The sequence below is a fragment of the Pseudochaenichthys georgianus genome, chromosome 2 (assembly GCF_902827115.2).
Source record: "Pseudochaenichthys georgianus chromosome 2, fPseGeo1.2, whole genome shotgun sequence".
In the NCBI taxonomy this organism is placed as follows: Eukaryota; Metazoa; Chordata; class Actinopteri; order Perciformes; family Channichthyidae; genus Pseudochaenichthys; species Pseudochaenichthys georgianus.
This window is the reverse complement of record NC_047504.1, coordinates 3,196,493-3,215,856: the sequence shown is the minus strand read 5'-3', so window position 1 is coordinate 3,215,856 and position 19,364 is coordinate 3,196,493. Positions and strand designations below refer to the sequence as shown.

The following is a 19,364-nucleotide window of genomic DNA, read 5'->3' as shown; positions in this document are numbered from 1 at the left end:
CTTTGTCTCCAAGCCAACATATATTTTAATGAATGAATGAAAAACAAAGACAACATCCCTAATTGAAACAATTGTGCCAACATTGGCTCTTTCTTAGAATATGAAGCTTTACTCTGCCAACAAGAACTTGGTGAGAGGCAGAGAGCCCTTGGATAACTACATTTACCATCTTGCACAAAATGATAGCTTAAAAAAAATGATATCGCAGTAAACAAGACCAAACTGAAAAGATGTGACAAATGAAACTCTTTAACAGTATCTCAGTTTATATCGGTTTCTTTATTGTGTGTATGTTCATTTTTGGGTGGCTCAAACCAGTCCCAGTCTATATGCAGACTGACACGTACTGGTGTGTTAAGGCTGCTGAGCAGTGACGTCACCACACAGTAAAACAGATGACAAAGCCTGTACCTGAGGAACAGTCTAATATGATGAGTATTCTCCAGCCTCCTCATGAAGACTGGTCCAGATCTCCTGAAGCATTATGAGGCGCTGCTGCGGCCCTCAGGCCCTGCTGCGGCCCTCAGGCGCTGCTGTGGCCCTCGGGCCCTGCTGCGGCCCTCAGGCGCTGCTGCGGCCCTCAGGCGCTGCTGTGGCCCTCAGGCGCTGCTGTGGCCCTCGGGCCCTGCTGCGGCCCTCAGGCGCTGCTGCGGCCCTCAGGCGCTGCTGCGGCCCTCAGGCGTCAGGTTGATGAGCGAGTTGCTGGCCTGAGCGAGCTCCGTGATGGACACTCTGCCTCTCTTTTTCATGAACTGAGCCACTGAGTCCAGCTCGTCTGGAGTGATGGAGATGAACTTCCCTCGGTCATCTATCACTCCTGCAGAAAAAAAAACACGTCATGTTATAGAGGAGACAGTATGATCAAAGGTCACTTCAATGTGTGGTGCAGCATTGAACTATTTTTGTACGCTGCTGATCCATTAACCCTTGAATGGTTTGTATCCTGGGAGCTATAGTCATGTGACTGTGTGCATGTGTAAAATGGGTCTAATAACAGTCATCATGTGATAAGAAGTACTTTAGTGATCCCAATTTGGGAAATGGTTGCGTTGCAGCAGCATAAAAAGACAAGGCACTGTACATTAGAGACATTAAGACTAGAAATAAACTATATTTTTTTATAAGTATTTATATGTGAATGCCAATTTAAGGGTTGATCAAATGTCAGGAAAGCAGAAAGAAACACTGCTAAAAATGACTCATTTGGGGGGGAAATGCCTTAACGTTGTGTGTGTGTATGTACAGTGGGGCAAAAAAGTATTTAGTCAGCCACCAATTGTGCAAGTTCTCCCACTTAAAAAGATGAGAGGCCTGTAATTTTCATCCTAGGTACACTTCAACCATGAGACAGAATGGGGGGAAAGAATCCAGGAAATCACATTGTAGGATTTGTAATGAATTCCTCGGTAAAATAAGTATTTGGTCACCTCCAAACAAACAAGATCTCTGGCTCTCACAGACCTGTAACTTCTTCTTTAATGCGGCTTTCACACCAGCGCTTTTCCCTTTCTAGCTCCGAGCGGGAGCTTTTCTGGTTCAGCTCCGGTTTCCCTTTTCAGCTCCCGCTCTGTGCACACCGCCCACTGGCGCCCCAGAGCTGCCCCTGCTGCGTCATGACGTCACCGTTTACATCGCTGATTTGCCCCCCAACGGCAGCTCACAACAACAACAACAACAACAACTGCGTCGGGTCGATGATCGTGTTGCTTTTAATCACACGAAGCCAGAATAAATTGAATAACGACTTCTCCAACCTTATGCTTTTCTCCAGAGTGCCGTGGTTCATTGTTTATTAATGTGTTTCTGCAGCATTTACCGACCGCTGCAGTGCTGCTCTTCCACGGGAGTTTATTCTCCCGTTAGCTCCCGGTTAGCTCGCACTGCAGCGGCCGCTCTAAAGTATTCACTGTCCGACTCACACAAGCAGCTGATGCATATCCCCAGTTCCCCTTAGCCTAAGTGAAAGTGTGTCTGAATTGATGCTGTTTGGTATCACAACGCTGTTATGAAAGTTTCTCTGGTATAAAACGGGTGATGTTGGCATAGCAACCGAAGCTAAACTGACTACTTGCATCCGATAGCTGCAATAATACAAAACAACACGTCTGCCTCTCTCCACAATGATCGATAACAGCGAACGGATGGTCAAAGTAAGGTACACATAAACAGAATCACACGAAGCCTGGTTAGTGCTGCCTGACTTTATAAAGTGTGTTTATAGGCACTACTGCTTGTAGGCAGGCTGACAGTCGACCCATGTTCAGGGGAGGTGGGTTTAGTTTCCTGCACGCCTCGACGTAAGAGAGACGTAAGCGACGCCACCTCTTAGCTCCGAAGCTCTTGCCTCTGGACCGACAATTTTTTGGAGCTGGAAATGAAGCGGATTCCGGAGCTAAGAGCCGGCGCAGCTCCGGTGTGAACTGGAAAACCCGGCGCTTTTCAGGCTCTAGCTCCGAGCCGGAGCTGAAAAGGCGCTGGTGTGAAAGGGGCATGAGAGCCTCCTCTGTCCTCCACTCGTTAACTGTATTCATGGCACCTGTTTGAACTCGTTATCAGTATAAAAGACACCTGTCCACAACCTCAAACAGTCACACTCCAAACTCCACTATGGCCAAGACCAAAGAGCTGTCAAAGGACACCAGAAACACAATGGTAGACCTGCACCAGGCTGGGAAGACTGCATCTGCAATAGGTAAGCAGCTTGTTGTGAAGAAATCAACTGTGGGAGCAATTATTAGAAAATGGAAGACATACAAGACCACTGATAATCTCCCTCGATCTGGGGCTCCACGCAAGATCTCACCCCATGGGGTCAAAATGATCACAAGACCGGTGAGCAAAGATCCCAGAACCACACGGGGGGACCGAGTCCATGACCTGCAGAGAGCTGGGACCAAAGTAACAAAGGCTACCATCAGTAACACACTACGCTGCCAGGGACTCAAATCCTGCAGTGCCAGACGTGTCCCCCTGCTTAAGCCAGTACATGTCCAGGCCCGTCTGAAGTCTGCTAGAGAGCATTTAGATGATCCAGAAGAGGATTGGGAGAATGTCATGTGGTCAGATGAAACCAAAATAGAACTTTTTGGTAAAAACTCAACTAGACGTGTTTGGAGGAGAAAGAAGGCTGAGTTGCATCCAAAGAACACCTACTGTGAAACATGGGCGTGGAAACATCATGCTTTGGGGCTGTGTTTCTGCAAAGGGACCAGGACAACTGATCCGTGTAAAGGAAAGAATGAATGGGGCCATGTATCGTGAGATTTTTAGTGACAACCTCCTTCCATCAGCAAGGGCATTGAAGATGAAACGTGGCTGGGTCTTTCGGCATGACAATGATCCCAAACACACCGCCCGGGCAACGAAGGAGTGGCTTCGTAAGAAGCATTTCAAGGTCCTGGAGTGGCCTAGCCAGTCTCCAGATCTCAACCCCATAGAAAATCTTTGGAGGGAGTTGAAAGTCCATGTTGCCCAGCGACAGCCCCAAAACATCACTGCTCTAGAGGAGATCTGCATGGAGGAATGGGCCAAAATACCAGCAACAGTGTGTGAAAACCTTGCGAAGACTTACAGAAAACGTTTGACCTCTGTCATTGCCAACAAAGGGTATATAACAAAGTATTGATATGAACTTTTGTTATTGACCAAATACTGTAAGATGGCAGTAATATGGGTGTAATGTAGAAAAAAGCAATCAATGAATTTTCCAGAATATTTGTATGTGATTGCCCTAATAAAAAGCTCCCGTCTCTATGGTTACCGTGCAGCTTCAGACTGACCTGTCAGGGAGCCCTGAGCCAGCAGGTCCTGCAGTCTGCAGATGGCGTCCTGCGTCCTCATCCCAAAATGAGAGGCCAGGTCCTCCAGGAGAACCACCTTGGAGCTCTGCGGGAGGGACACACACTGTTAACCCTTTAACCACTGGACACTACCAGCTGTTTTGGGAAAAGGTCTGCAGCTCTCACCTCGATGTGCTGGATGAATTCTTGTAGCAGATTTCGAGACTAGTAAAGAACATGGAGACTTGTTTAGAACAGAGAACCAGAACGTGAGAAGGATGAGAGCTCAGCAGTGTCTCACCTGGTCTTCAGAGAGCTGCTCCTCCTCCCCCTGCTCCTCCACGGTGAAAGAGGCTTTGAGCTTTAAGTACTCCTCCTCCTCCCGTTTGTCCTGCTCCTCTTTAGCCCGCTGCTCCTCTTCCTCCTAAACAAACAGCAGCACAGGGTGTCATGATCTGCTCGTATTCACACACAGGATGGGGGGGCTGGAAAGAGGACTGCTAGTGGACCTGTTTGTGCTCCATCTGGCGCTCTTTCTCATCCTCCTGACGCCTCTCCTGCTCTCTGAGATCCTGCATCTTCTTCCTCTCCTCCCTCTCTTCCAGCTCCATCTGAAGACAGGAACACAAGATGACAACGCTGCACAGCAAACACACATTTGTAGATGTCTTCATTTCTACTGTACATATTACAATAATAATACTTATAACAAAGAGAAGTAAAAGAAAAAAAAATTCCAAGGTGTACAAAAATTAATTCTCAAATAGTTTCCGTCATGTTGAAAAGGGGGAAGACGAAGCTTAAACACGTTTCTGGTCCCCCTCTGGCGTACATTGTTCATGAAAATATCATCCGTTATAAACAAATCATTTCTTTCTACAAAACAACCAAAAACAAATAACTCTTACAACAACAGGAAATAGCAAGCATGAGTTCACAGGTCCTGCTCAGAACCATTGAGGATTTGGTCTTTAAATGAGAGTTTTAGTTTAGGTTGCACAGTGTTTCAGCTCATCATTACAGTTATTCCACCTTCTGTTGAGATGCAATGAAGTTTGGAATTTGTCCGTATGGGTAGTTTTTTGAAAATGCAGTTTCCTCTCGACATGTGTATGTTTTCTCTCGTGTGAAAAGTCCCTGGACAATTGTTGATTTGCGGCTTTGAACATAATTTGGATAGTTTTATAGTCAACTTGTAGCTTTAGTGTTTTTAGTTTGAGCCCCCACCTCTCTCTGGGCCTTCTTGGCCTGCTTCTCCTCCAGCTTCTTCTGCTTCTTAGCTCCAACTTTGGCGGAAGACCCGAGGTTCTGCTGCTCTTCTTCTTCCTCTTCTTCCTCCACAAGTTCCTCCTCTGGAATCAAAAGCAGTCTTGTTACATGTTTGTTTGACTCCCACTGTACATGCAATCTATCAAGTCCCCTCAATGTATGCAAACGAAAATACAACCATTCTTAGCTCCAGGTCTTTACACAGTAAAGAAAACATAGTAATACATATTGTATTATAAGCCTCTACATTTTCAAAACGCAACCTTTAGTTTAAAGGGTCATTGTTTGAAATGATTGACATTGTTAAACTGGTAAACCACAACCCTGGTGTCTATTTTGTTTCAGAAAAGTTTTGGGGCAAACTAATTCATTCTGATCATAAACAAAGTGCATATTTTCAGTGTGATAAATAAGCATGAGAAATGATTTGAATGAGTCAGTCCAATATGACGAACTCTAAAACAAGCTGAGAAGAAGCTCATATTGAAACAATAATAGTTGTTTTCTCATTAGCATAACTACAATACTGATTAGTTTACCATTTTCTACATCTTCTCTCTGTGGTCGTCTGTTGGCCATCGACGCGGCGAGGTTCCTCCTTCTGCGAGGCATACCGGCCCCTCGCTCCTCTGGGGCCCGCTGACGGGGCCCCGCTGCCCGGACCACATCCCTCTGCTGTTCCTCATCAGCTGACAACAGAGAGGGCACACAACACGTCAAAGCACTGCCTTGCAATACCCATCAGGCATGTTAACACTGTGAAGATTGAACATTTCAAAGAGATGAAAAAGTAGAACAGAACATTATTCAATACCCTGAGATCAGGCACACAGGTATTGAAAGTACATCTACTCAAGTACTTAGGGACGATTTTGGGGTGCTTATACTTCCATTTTATGCTACTTTGTACTTCTACTCTACTACATTTGGCAGCCAATATTGTACTTTTTTATATATTCAGATTATAAAGATAATACATACTAAAAAAAACACTATGATATCAAATGATAAATTAAGATATCCAGCAGCAGTATACAAAGTAATTAAATTAGCATGATTAATTATCATCCAATGTAATGCAATAATTCTGAAATGGGACGTTATGCACAATACGTACTTTTATTTTTGGTACTTTTATTTGTGTTACTATATTACTTAAGTAATATTTTGTATGCAGGACTTTTGTTTGTAACTAAATATTACACTGTAGTATTTATTTCTTATTCAGGGACAGATAAAGAGAATATAAGGCAGCTTCAGTTGGCCCTCTGCGGCCTCCGTACTTAATGGCGGAGTGACAGCTATGAGCTGACGTTGCCAAAGTAAATGTAACTACAGCGGGAAGTTTGGCTTACTGTTTCCTCTCTATTACATTTTGAATAGCAGTGTTTAATGAAAAGGTAAACGCAACACTTAGTTTAGCAGCAGACACTTTCCGGTGTGTAGCTAACATGGAGGTCTCTTACCTTCCTGTGTGCTCCCTCGCACCTTCAGCGCAAACACTATCAGCACAATGAGGATAGCAGCAGCAATCAGGTACACCGCTATGTCCATAGCTGCGAGATTAAATATATATTATTGGCACATTTATTTCACTCTCAAGCTCAAAAGTGTTGGTGAGGCATGTAGCTGCTGCTGCTGCTGTTGCTGTTGTTCTTCTTCTTCTACTACTACTCCTTCTTCTACTGTTGTTTTTGACGGCAGTTGGCAGCTTTTAGGTGCCTTTACCGCCACCTTCTGGAATGGAGTGTGGATCAGCACTGTATGCTGTTCCCCTAATTCCTTAACATAACCCCTGTCCTTTTTAAAAACCTAAATACTGCCCTGTATGCTACATCCCCTGAACTCCTTCGCAATATCTCTATTACATTTAAATCTGTTTGGTTTATGTTCGGTGCTTCCTTTAGTAATACACGTTCTTGCTGGTATTTTGTCTGTTTTGTCATTGCCACAATATTCACATATACCTGATAGTCAGTGTTGGGACTAACGCGTTACAAGTAACGCGTTACTGTAACGCCGTTATTTTTGGCAGTAACTAGTACTCTAACGCATTACTTTTTAAATTCAGTAACTCAGTTACCGTTACTACATGGTGCGTTACTGCGTTAGTTTTTTTATATAGTCAACAGCGAGGTGAACAGAGATGAGAACTGTACTTAAGTACAGTACTTGAGTAAATGTACTTAAATACTTCCTGTGTCACATGCGGAGACGGGCTGTGGGCGTGTTTGTGTTATTTACTAACAAGACTATCATGGCGGCGGCGGAGCTCAAGTCTAGTTTCTCCACCTGGAGATATTCTCACTATTTCACTTTTGTCGAGCACAAAGAAAAGGACGTTTTAGTTAAATGTAAGTTGTGTCCTGGCGGGTCAAAGAGCCTATCTACTGCCCAAACCAGTCATTCAAATCTCTTAAAACATCTGCAAAAACAACATGCTGGGACGAAGCTATAGTAGCTAAGGCCCTGACACACCAAGCAGTCACCAGAGGACTAGCCGACGCTGAAGTCGGCTGTTGCCTGGCCGTGTTCTCCTAAGTTTTGGCCATGTGTCGCACGGGAACACACCGCACCGACTTCAGTGCGTGTGGCAATAACTCTCCTTACCAGCAGGCGGCGGTAGTGTGTATTCGTCATTCAAAAGAGGCAACAACCGGAAGACAGAGAAGAAGAAGAGTATATTTTCTCCAATATCATACAGAGCTGGCCTCTCCTGGATCAAGGTTATGAGCAGGTCTTCGTTTGCATCATTCCAGATCGCCATGATGAGATGAAAATGAATAGCAGTCTGTGTGTGCCTTCTTAAATCGTTTGTTTACGTCCCTCACTTCCGCTTCGCTTCTCATGCACTGATTTGCTAGCTGAACAGCCAATCAGAGTGATTATTTGGTCCGACTGCCAGACCCGATGCATGGCCGATTCAACATGTTGAATCGGCCATGCATCGGGTCTGGCAGTCCAAATAAGGCGTGTCACGGTCGACGGTGCGGGACACACCAACCTGACTACGGCGCCGCGAATGCCCGACAGCCTCTGACGGCCTCTGACTCCCAAAATCGGGTTGGTGTGTCAGGGCCCAAGACCACAGACGCCACTCCACCTCCACCTAAGCAACAGCGGCTGGATTTTAACCAAGGGACTGCTAGCCAGGGGAAAGTCGATAAAGCCATTGCACGGTATGTTGTAGAACACATGCAGGCCAGAGCTATTTAATAGAAGAGTTACGACATCTCCGTTCACTCCAATGGACCACTTTTTTACAGCAATGGCGGATCGTGGAGCCTCTCAATCGTTCCCCGGAAGTTAGCGCCAAGGCTGGCAGAGCTGTGGAGTTGCAGCATAATACACCGTTCGTGACGGACTTTTAAAGGTAAGAAGAAGTTTAAAGATGTATATTGCGGATATTATCAGTACATCTGATTCAAATGAACATGTGTATTAAAGGATGTCAGTGGATTATCCCTAAATTAGTAGATTTAGGGAACGTTTACAGATAACAGATTAAGCTAGCATACCGAAGCAAGTTAGCAACACACGTTGAACAGCCTTTTAATGGTAAATTCCGTTCTCTTAATGTCATTTCGTCCAACATGTTGAATTAGAGAAGAGGGGCTTCTAAACGGGATTGTATGTGGGGGTGGAGGGAGTTAAATATTAGATAAATATAACTTTGGTGCGTGTAAGAGTGAGTGTTTTTAGCAGAGCCATATTGTGTCCTTGTGATTCTGTTGATTATTACCTGTCTGTATAATGTTGCAGCGCAGCTGATTCTGGATTGATGGCAAAGGGAGAGGGACTTAAGTGAGAGTGAAAACACAAGGTAAGTTTAATACTACTGTGTTATATAAGTAAACACCTTATCTCCCCAAGGCATTTCCCATCCAATAGGTGTGCTATATAGGTGTGTATAACCCTTTCTCCTGTCTGTTACTCCCTCTTTCAGCACAAGAACCAGAGGGGGATTCAATGGAGCCTGAATACCTGCACTGAGACCCTCACCCTGCACCCTGAGTCTCAACTCTCAGTGTTTTTCAAGCCTTTCCCTGTTTTTTTGTATTAAACAAAACATTAAGCTTTCCCAATGGTGTGGTTTTCGTTTTATGAAAAAGTGCAAATGCAGTGTTTGTATATAATTACATCACATATTGTGTTGCTGTTGGTCGTGAAATTGCTCCTGCTGACTTGAGCCAGCCATTTTTTCCTCCGCTCTGTGTCAGTGGGGAAGCCGTACATTCGTGCTCCTTTCTCTGAGCGATTGGAGCATCCCCAGTCAGCACAGCAAACCATGGTGGCGACTAGGAGGCAGCACAGCAAACCAGGACAACACGGAGGAAAAGGCACCGACAAACTGCATGATATGCTATTCAATGTTTATTGAATTCCATGTATTTGCAATGGATGTTCCTAAAACAACACATTTAACATCATCATGCTGCTGCTAGTCCTTTGATAGTCACCTGTCGGTCTCCTGTCCTTTCTGAAAGCCATAAAGATGACATTAGTCATTTAGATAACTTGTGTCCTCAATTACCAGGGGATTACTGAAACTACCATGAATTTAAGAAAATGGTAGAAATGAATCCAATCTGAATTTTAAAGCATTACTTTAGATCCCCTCCCTCTAAATGTATCAATAAACATTAGAAAGTAATGCTCCTGACTACCATACAAGTCTAAGAAGATAATATTGGTTTGAAAGAATTCAAAGCTATAAATAAACAGCAACAGGCTCTTTAACCAAGGCACTGTTAGTAACATGTAAACTAGTTGTTCACACTAATCCTGATATTATCACTTAATATTAGCAAATTCGATTTTATTTTTTAAAACATATTGATGTAAATACATACACATATCGATTTGTTGTATAAATATTGCAAATCAAAACCTTTATTCACTAATAATTAACAAAAATCGTAGTTTTATCTCCTGTTATCAATGCATTCACATTGCCCGCCATGAACTTCCGGGGAACGATCCTCGTCTACATGAACCACGTGACGATAACCGTTTTTGGACTTCCGGTGTCGTAACTCTTCTATCTATATGGCGCTGATGCAGGCTATTGCTACAGTGGAGTCACCCGCTTTCAGGGAGCTAGTTAGCATGATAGCATGTCCGGGCGGCACATGGCATATGAAACGGAAAACTTTTTCCAACTACCTGGAGAAAGAATATACACAAATGTAAAGCCAGCTAATATCGATGCTATCCAGATTGCATATAATGCATGTCAAGTTGATCAACAGATTGTATTATTCTCCAATGCAATAACAGTACTGAAATGAAGGCTATAAGGGCATTAATATAATGGGAGCCCTTTTTTTAAGTAACTAAAACGTTACTTTTCACAGTAACGCATTACTTTTTGGTGTAAGTAATCAGTAAAGTAACTGCGTTACTTTTGAAATGAAGTAACTAGTAATGGTAACTAGTTACTGGTTTTCAGTAAAGCACAACACTGCTGATAGTATATGTGCACGGCACTATATACTACACCTGATGTATGTTTTTTTCATAATGAATAATATGCTATTTAGTCCTTTGAGACCAAATCTCATTTTGGAAATGATGTCCTCCTCTTTCTTACTGCTGTTGACTTCTCTTGTTCTCATCTCTCATGTGGTTTGGGTTGTGCAACCATTAGCCAATAACCAACCAAGGTAACACCCGCCCACCTTATCACCTGAATCTCCTAGAGCACCATTGTGTTCTTTTTAACCAAATATCTCTCAGAGGAGCGCGGCCAGCTGCAGCTCATTAGCATTTAAAGTCACAGACACAGAATCAGCACTTTTGGAACAGGGCTTTATGGGATGCTAATGACCTGTTTGGTGTTTCAATCAATCAATCAATTTTTATTTATATAGCCCAATATCACAAATGTTACATTTGTCTCAGTGGACTTCACAGTTAGAATATCAGTATGACAATACGACACCCTCTGTCCTTAGACCCTCACAAGGAAAAACTTCCAAAAAAGGAAAAACCCCCAGTTTAAAGGGGAACATGGGAGAAACCTCAGGGAGAGCAACAGAGGAGGAATCCCTCTCCCAGGACGGACAGACGGGCAATAGATGCCGTGTGTAAATTGAAGAGATAATACATTTTACAGCATATAGACCGAATGTTAGGAAATGCATGTGTATAATAAGAGGATGAATCCACGAGGATGTCAACAATCTTGTGGGATCCATCAGGGAAGTAGTATGATGAAAGTCAGGCAGGACCGCAGAGACAGGTTCAGCCACGACTCGAAGTCCAGGACTCAGATCAGGATCCAGGACTCAGGATCCCAGCGTAGATAGACACCAAAAAGAAATGTGGGGGAAGCTGGGTTATTGGGAACATGAGAGGTTACAGGTACAGACAGAGAGAAGGAAAAAGGAAGATGTCCCCCGACAGTCTAAGCCTATAGCAGCAAAACTATGGGCTGAATCTAATCAGCCCTAACTATAAGCTTCATCAAAAAGGAAGGTCTTAAGCACACTCTTAAAAACAGATAGGGTTTCAGCAAAACATTTCAGAGACATGTTCTGTATATATATGAGACCTGTAATATATTGTTGGAAAAGAGGATCAGAGGACCTTTAAGAGGGCCTAATTTAGCTGTGAGTGTGAGGACAGACGCAGTTAAAGCCAACTGTATCTTTAGCAAATCAAATGGAAAAACATGCAGTGCCTTGAAGGGATCTGAAAAAGTATTTTGGTTCTACATCAGCATGAAAAAGTATTAAATGACTTCAAATAATGCAACCTTTGCAAATATAAGACCTACTTCAGTAAGCATTCTGTTGTATTCTGTTCCCTTGAAACATGCAGTGCCGTGTGCACTCACTAGGAGGCAGACATGCAGCACGTGCCCACGACACACTCTCTCTCTCTCTCACAGATCATCCATCGAGTCAGAGGGAAGGTCATGCTCACTCCAATAAATCACACCTGAAATAGCATCCACTACTGCATAGTGATTATACAACGTGTACAGTAACGTAGTAAAGCAAACACTACAGAAGGAAAGAAGACGTCATGGATGAATGTGGAAATATGGCAGAACACGTTCATTTAGGATTGTGCGTCATAAAAAACCGACTGATGTGATAAAAGTTTACAAACTACACAGAATAAACTGACGTAATCTAAATGAAGGGGGTATTAACAATATTCCTGCAACCATCAATTACATACAATTTGATTTCATTGGCCAATTTTAATTTGCTGATACGTGGGGTTTGAACGGAAATACTTGTAAGTGGACCTTGAGAGGTCACACACAGGGAAATATGTCTCCCAAGAGCCCGGATACAACACTGAATCTCTCTTTATAACAGTCACATGTTTCTTAGAGAGATGTGTGGACAGGTTGAAAGAATGATGGAACAACATCGGTGGTTTAGGGTAGGGGCTATCTTTGTTGATCGGAAAGGACTGAATGAACATGTTAAATGTGTAATGAGCTCATCATCACGCAGCATGCCTGCATGTGGGACAGAAAGCAGTGGACTTGTTGTCCGCACGTGCAGCAGGAGCTGTAAGAATGTCCCTGTCAGCACTTTTCAGAGAACAGCAGTAAGAACAGAGGAGAAGAGAGTGAGGACGAGCTAATCGCTTAATCCCTCTCTCTCCCCCAGGAGAGGGGGCTCCACTGGGTGTGAGGGTACTTTTCCGTCAATGGTGACATCTGGAGGACACAACGCAGTCTGAGACTCTGTGTGTGTGTGTGTGTGTGTGTGTGTGTGTGTGTGTGTGTGTGTGTGTGTGTGTGTGTGTGCGTGCGTGTGCGCGTGCGTGTGTGTGTTCTGTCCTATGTGGACATTTTTGTTGCTACTAATAACATTGTTCATGCTGGCAAAAAGCGTGTGTGTGTGTGTGTGTGTGTGCGTGCGTGTGTGTGTATTTCAGGATCTTGAACTCCAGTTCATGTTCTGACTCCTCACCCTTCAGGCCCCCCAGCACCTCTGCTCCGAATAGTGTGTAACTGTGGGTAGCTGTGTATTTACTTCCAGATAATACAGATACCATGTGGCCACTGAACCCATTGTCATGACAGCCTGCCTGTCAGAAGCTAATTTATGGTATGCAAAGAATGTATGTGAGGCTTAGACGGTCTAAAGTTGAAGGTGAGCCCTGGAAGGACACTGCACTTGCCGCAGTCCTTATTTCCTGGTTTACGGCTCAGGTGATCTACTGGGGGCGGAGCTACTGCAGCTCCTCATGTGAGACAGCCCTGCAGAGCAAGGCTGCATCACACCGTAAGAAGCGGTTGTGGGAACATGAGTGATGTCCCCGGTCTCAATCCCCCAGAGGTCAGTGCGACCTCAGCTGCCCGTGAAGCGCACAGAATGATTTTCAGCAGACTCTGCAGGTGTAGTGCTGTGCAGGTCGACGTGCACACAGAGAGAGGAAGGAGGGGGCTGGACGGAGAGGAGGAAAGCGGAAGACAGGAAGAGGGGCAAGGTGACTCCTGCACACGGTCACAGGGAATGTTTGCATCACACATCATTGAGATGAGCAGCTCACAGGATTAAGTATTCCCTGAACACAAAATGAAACTCAAAGGAAGCTGGTTTGTTACATCGCTTAGCTCCTCATGATGTGATCAGTCTTGAGTGAAGAGAGGTTCTTATATGGGTCATGTTACACCAGGTTGACCAAAAAACGCTTATTTTAACAATAGAATAAAATATGACTGAAAGAAATAATACTTTTACAGATATACCTAGAGAGACTTTGGTTTATAGTGTGAATACATGGGGGGGGGCAAGAAGGAAGCTTAGCCATGTCTAATGTGTCAGGTATGCTATGTCAGGTATGCATGGTGGAGATCAGTGGGGTGAACAGACTGGCTTTAGTTTGCAACCTAGAGTAGGGTGGCTGATGTTCTACAACGTCTCAACTCTTCTGTCGTTGGATTTATATAGTAGCCTACATCTCATTTATTCAAAGACCGATCAAGCGCATACAGCTTTGACAAGCCGACAACACGCAATGCCAGAACTGCAACATATGATGTGGATCCATCATACGTTGGAGAAGTTATACACCAATTTATGTCGTAGTCTCAATCATTTGGCCAATTAATTTGTACTTGAATACGTCCCGAAGTTTGCCATGGTGTTGTGTTTCTAATCAGTCGCACACATTGTTGTAGCCAAATGATGTAAACACATGTAGATGACGCCTCACTTGTCACGGCTAATCTAATTCCATGTATTCATACGGGTTGTTTTGACATTAACGATACGAGTAGTTCTTCCACCTCTGTGCAGTGACATGCTGCAGCGTGTTTGTAGTAACAGTTGAGTAGAAAGGTGAAGGGCAGGCTGGGGGAGGGGGGGGGGGCGCTGTCCTCCTGTTTGTTGACACTATAGTGCAACAGATTTGTGATCCGTAACAATGACTTCTCTGTCGTCACATCATCTCCTCTGTTGGTTCAACAGATTAAGCCCTGTACGGTACACAGGTTTAGGGAGTAACGGATTACATCGACCAAGATTACTTCGTCAGGATACAAAAAACAAGTAACTGTATTCCCTTAGTTAGGCCTACATTAAATAATCAGATTACTGTTGCATTTTTTCAAAACCGGGATTACTTTCAGGATTATAATGTATCAATAAAGATCCATTTATTATAGGTAGACTGAATTTCCTTTTTGGTTTTCATTCTTTTTTAAATATACGTTTGAATGAAGTAGGTGTACAACAGTGTGTTTTGTATGGTAACTAGAGGAGTGTGAGGCAGCAGGATAGTTTGACTGTCTTTCTGATCTACAGCCTAATATTCCCTCATGAATCCGCCCTCTGAGGGTCTGTTAATGGTTGTGTGTTTTGTATGACTGCAAGGTGTGTTGTGTCACTTTCACCTTGGGCTTCTTCAAGGACATCATGGCTTCAGTTTTAATCACAGTGCTTCCTTTGTGTCTCGTTTCAGCCAAACAGTCAGTTTTACCTTTCAACAGGTGTGCATATGAGGTCACCGCCGGACTCAGACTCCACGCTGCTTTACAGTGGAGACACAGGGAGGAAACACGAATAGGAAGGTCATGAAGTCAAGGTGAAAAGTCGATAACCTTTGGTCCAGCCAACCAATAGGGCTTTCCAAAACACTTTCAATAATCTGCGAAGTCTCTAAATAAAATCTTGCAATATTGGATGTATCACTGAGGAGTCACCCTGTTATTGACATTATCAATACAAATCAAAAGACCATACATGTATACACGTCAATAATAAATGACATTAGCATTGGATTTATATCACATTCAGCTAGCTTATATTGGGCTGTTTGTAATCCATGGTTCAGTTTTATTCAGATAATATTATCAAAACTACCTTTTACCATTAATAGACATTTCAACTGATTGATTGGTTCAACCTTTTGGTGATATTTATTCACATCATTCTGCTCAGAAAGCCGTCTTCAAAACGGCACAATAATGATGATAACCTAGAAAATCTCCACCACAAATATGCCAAGAGAGATTTTAAGAGTTTTTCTTGCTGCAGTGTTGCTTCAGAAATCTGGGTCTAACATGGTGTCATTGTTGAGATAGGTACAATGCATCTCCCCACGAGATTTGTGTTTAGAGAGAAAAGTATTCAAATTGATAAGCAGTGAGAGTGTGCAAAAAGGACAAGGTGTTGTAGATTCTGCACATAGTCACTGAACCCATGTTATTGGTCCAAAAGTGTGCAGTTACTGCAAACACATGACTGTGGTTAAAGAGTGTCCTCTTTACCCATACACGAGAAGTTTAAAGACCTTTGCTGTTTGACTGTGAAGTGTTAGAGCTTCCATTCAGACCTCCTTCTGTAGATCAGGTTATCTCTGTGGTTCAAATATTAACCATCACATGAATTATTGGAGGGAAGGAGTACTAAACTTTGTACTAGGGTAAGCAGCAGCTAAGTATGAGTGAGTCATTTGTAACCAGTGCGCGGTTTCGCAAGAGCATATATTCCAGCAGAGCGTCGGGATCTGCATCAAACAGGTTCAGAGTGTGCAGTCAGCTAAGACAAGAGGGAGAAACAATGAAAGTTTAATGGCTTAGGTGTTCGTTACAGAGCAGCTGGTCCCGTGCACCTTCTGCTTTTGGCTGATAACATCTCGATTCACAGTTTGTGTGTAAAAACGTTGCTAAAAGTAGGATGCTTGGTGGGTTATTTGAAGGTTTTATAGAGGCACATTCACGTTGCACACACTGCACTTCGCACGGCTACATCTCCCTTACTGGGATTATTCCTACATGTATTTCCAAGTATGTGTATTGGTGACAGGGAAGTAGCACTGACAGGCCAGCTGCCCTATCGACTTCCCACCTTCACTCTGTGGTGACATCACGGCCTGCCAACAGGGGATTGGGCAGCACAGGAAAACATTCACCTGCCTGAGTGTATCAGCAACAGAGCGACACAAATGCAGTCAATCAGTAATACCAAAAGAGATTACGCATCAGAAATAGCTCCGATGTTATTGTTGGGTTTTTTGCATCATATTCTCAGTTCAGTATCTAATCCAGAGGACATTGGTTTTCAAGTGTTATGACCCGGCTCAAAAGGCCACAACAAAAAGGAGACACCATTTATTTAGGACAAACAAATCAAATCAAAACCAGTAAAGTATGAGGTGTGGACAGGGCCGGACTGGGACAATAAGTCAGGCCGGGAATTATACACCCAGCCAGGCCACTACCAGTTTTTTTGGGGGGCGTTTTGCTGGATGTATCATCAATATTTACAGCGTTGCTGCCCGTAGTGATAGCCCTTAAATCTACCACCCAAATAGAAATATATGGACAGAGGTTACTGTTATGCTCCCCCGGGAAAACATTTTAAATTTATTTTGAGTGAAATGCATCAATCTGGTCCATTTTGAGGGGGAAATAAAGAGACTAGATCTATGGAAACACCCATATGAAACAGAACTGTACATTTAAAGAAATGTATAATTTCATTCTTATTAATATCTACCTATAGTGATATCTGTTCAAGCTGCAGTGTTGTTTTTGTTCATTCTGAAAAACGAAATAATATTAAATCCCATTTAGTTAACTACAGCACTCAATTCAACGAAAAAGGTAACAGGAGCTATCCATATCCGCTAGTGTATTCCACATATTGGCAACATAATCACCAAAGCTCGTTCCATATTGACCGACAGTCACACAGCACCACTTTGTTAAACACAACCACAGCCCTCAATGCAGTCCTATTTGAACACTCTTTCCTACATACCATTTAATCTTCTTATCAACATTTGCCCCTCAATACAAGTCACAAAAGGATTCATATAAGAATGCTATGATATTATGCTACCTAAAAAACACGATTATATTATTTGTCTGCAAATGATTTAGATGCCAGCTTCAGCCCATCTATTCAATGCAGCAACATTACAATTCAGTTACTTCAGGTTAGCAGCAACTTAAACTTAACAGAGGTCTGAATCTGGTTTTCTCTGATCAGAGCAGTGAACATTTTTTGTACGTATTTTATCATCTAATAATAATAAATCGTATTTATGAAGCACCTTTCATTGCTAAAATCAATCCCAAAGTGCTACAGTAGGCATAAGAAACAAATACAAGTTCTGAGATCTGAATATATATATATAATATTTGTTTTTATTTAAGATCAAATAATCAATATTAAGAATCACATGTACAGCAAATATGTTTTTAAACTAACTGCAGGCTCTACAAATCTGCAAATCCCCCTCCCCTGAAACTACATAATGCACCTTTGGAGATGCTGTCTTACCTTAGAAGGTAAGCTGGCGGCGCATCAACTCACTGGTCTCTGCGACCTTGTCAATGACATTGTCAATGTCAAGTCCCATAAGGATTTCCTTCTCTGTTGACATCAGCAAAAAAGCCTCAAGGCGGTCCTGGGTCATGGATGTCCTAAGTCGGTTCTTCACAAATGTAAGGGTGGAGAAAGTCCTTTCACAGGCAACTTGTGTAACAGACAAGGTCAGTAAGAACTTGTATCCCAGTCCAATGATATGGTATGCATCTGTTAAGAGGTTGTACTGAGACAGGATGAGATGACAGCATATGGGACAGTTCTTACATGTGGAACAGCTTCTGTTCTCCAACTCCAAGCCCTCCTCAGGATCCACAGTCTGTCCACTCTCCCCAGGCAGCCCACTGACTGTTGATCTCCTGATGGTATAGTTATCCAAAGGTGACATCTTCAGTGTCTCCCATTGATTTGCAAGGCTAGTCAGTTCTGCCTGCAAGGTCCCAACTGTAGCCCGCTCATCACATTTCAGCAGGCATTTGCTCAGCTCCTCCAGAGCCACTTTCTGTAGGCCTTTACTCCTTATTTGAGGGAAGTGTTTGGGATCCATACAGGCAAAGTCAGAGCACAGCACTGCATTCAGTTCCCTTCACCAAGTGCTGAGCAGTAAGAATGTCCATACCACTGGTCTGCAGATATTTTGATAAGGGGGAAGTCTGTTCAAATATCCGGAGAAAAACCTGTGCTGTAAGTATGGTTTCGTACCTCAGAAGTGCCTCAATGTGTCCTCTGGCTTTGACTCTCACAGTAGGCTTCATAGTGTCATCAAGCTCTATTGTTGTCATGGTGATCACTAAGTCGGTATAAAGGGCATGGCCAGGATTTCCAAAACAGCCAAATACTTTGTGTAAGGCTTGGTCCTTTGACCACCAGCGAGTTTCTCCTTTTGGAGCAAGCCGTCTGTGTCTGCTGTCCTTACTGACTTCGGCCCACAGGTTCATCCGTTTGTAAGACTCCCTGATGAAAACTGCTAAATCATTTAGCAACGAGAAGAGGGATGCCCTTGAAACGACGACTCCAGTAGTGTCTGTTAACACAAGGTTCAAAACATGTGCATAACACCATATGTGGACTTGGCTGGGAGACTCTCTGGTGATCAATGTAGAGAATCCCTTGTATTGCCCCCGCATGTTAGCAGCTCCATCAGTCGAGTTACCAACACATGTCTTGATGTCGATGTCAACTTTCTCCAGAGTTTTTTTCACCAGCTCCACAAAGAATGCTCCTGTTGAAGACTCACGATCAATGACAGCTATAAGCCTCTCGTGGATGACATCAGTCCCACACCTCAGGACTACTGCACACTGGTCCTTGGATGTCAGATCTTGTGTTGTGTCAAGTTGGATCGAAAACATCTTTGCCTTTTTAACTTCACTTGCAACAGTGTTTTGGATTAAAATACGAATGACATCAATGATTTTGTTCACTGTTTGCTTTGAGAGCAGAGTTAGTAAAGACCCCTTCCTGCACCTCCAGCCTCATGCAACCTCTTGCTCTTCTTAATGCAGTC

General features: G+C 43.3%; 1 protein-coding gene and 1 long non-coding RNA gene across 2 annotated transcripts; one reads left to right on the top strand and one right to left on the bottom strand.

Annotated features, from left to right (window-relative positions):
• Positions 1 to 260: 260 nt before the first annotated feature.
• LOC117457813 (DDRGK domain-containing protein 1-like) lies at positions 261 to 6,733 on the bottom strand. The gene is made up of 8 exons (XM_034098053.2): positions 6,515 to 6,733; positions 5,588 to 5,737; positions 5,007 to 5,131; positions 4,289 to 4,390; positions 4,081 to 4,203; positions 3,966 to 4,004; positions 3,780 to 3,885; positions 261 to 817 (listed from the first exon to the last, which is right to left on the bottom strand). Exons 1-8 carry the CDS (start codon positions 6,600 to 6,602, stop codon positions 657 to 659), a joined length of 894 nt encoding a protein of 297 aa, XP_033953944.1. The 5' UTR covers positions 6,603 to 6,733; the 3' UTR covers positions 261 to 656.
• An 868-nt stretch (positions 6,734 to 7,601) lies between these two features.
• On the top strand, positions 7,602 to 9,129 carry LOC139435190 (uncharacterized). The gene is made up of 4 exons (XR_011644460.1): positions 7,602 to 8,227; positions 8,315 to 8,421; positions 8,811 to 8,871; positions 8,995 to 9,129. It is a non-coding gene; the product is annotated as an uncharacterized lncRNA (long non-coding RNA).
• The last annotated feature ends 10,235 nt before the right edge of the window (positions 9,130 to 19,364 follow it).

What these genes read in the sequence shown, in the direction of transcription:
- LOC117457813 (XM_034098053.2), bottom strand. Translation starts at nt 6,602, where the DNA reads ATGGACATAGCGGTGTACCTGATTGCTGCTGCTATCCTCATTGTGCTG. An exon ending in GCGAGGGAGCACACAGGAAG is followed by an intron (nt 5,738 to 6,514) that starts GTAAGAGACCTC and finishes CTCTGTTGTCAG; the next exon opens with CTGATGAGGAACAGCAGAGG. An exon ending in CCAAGAAGGCCCAGAGAGAG is followed by an intron (nt 4,391 to 5,006) that starts GTGGGGGCTCAA and finishes TCCTGTCTTCAG; the next exon opens with ATGGAGCTGGAAGAGAGGGA.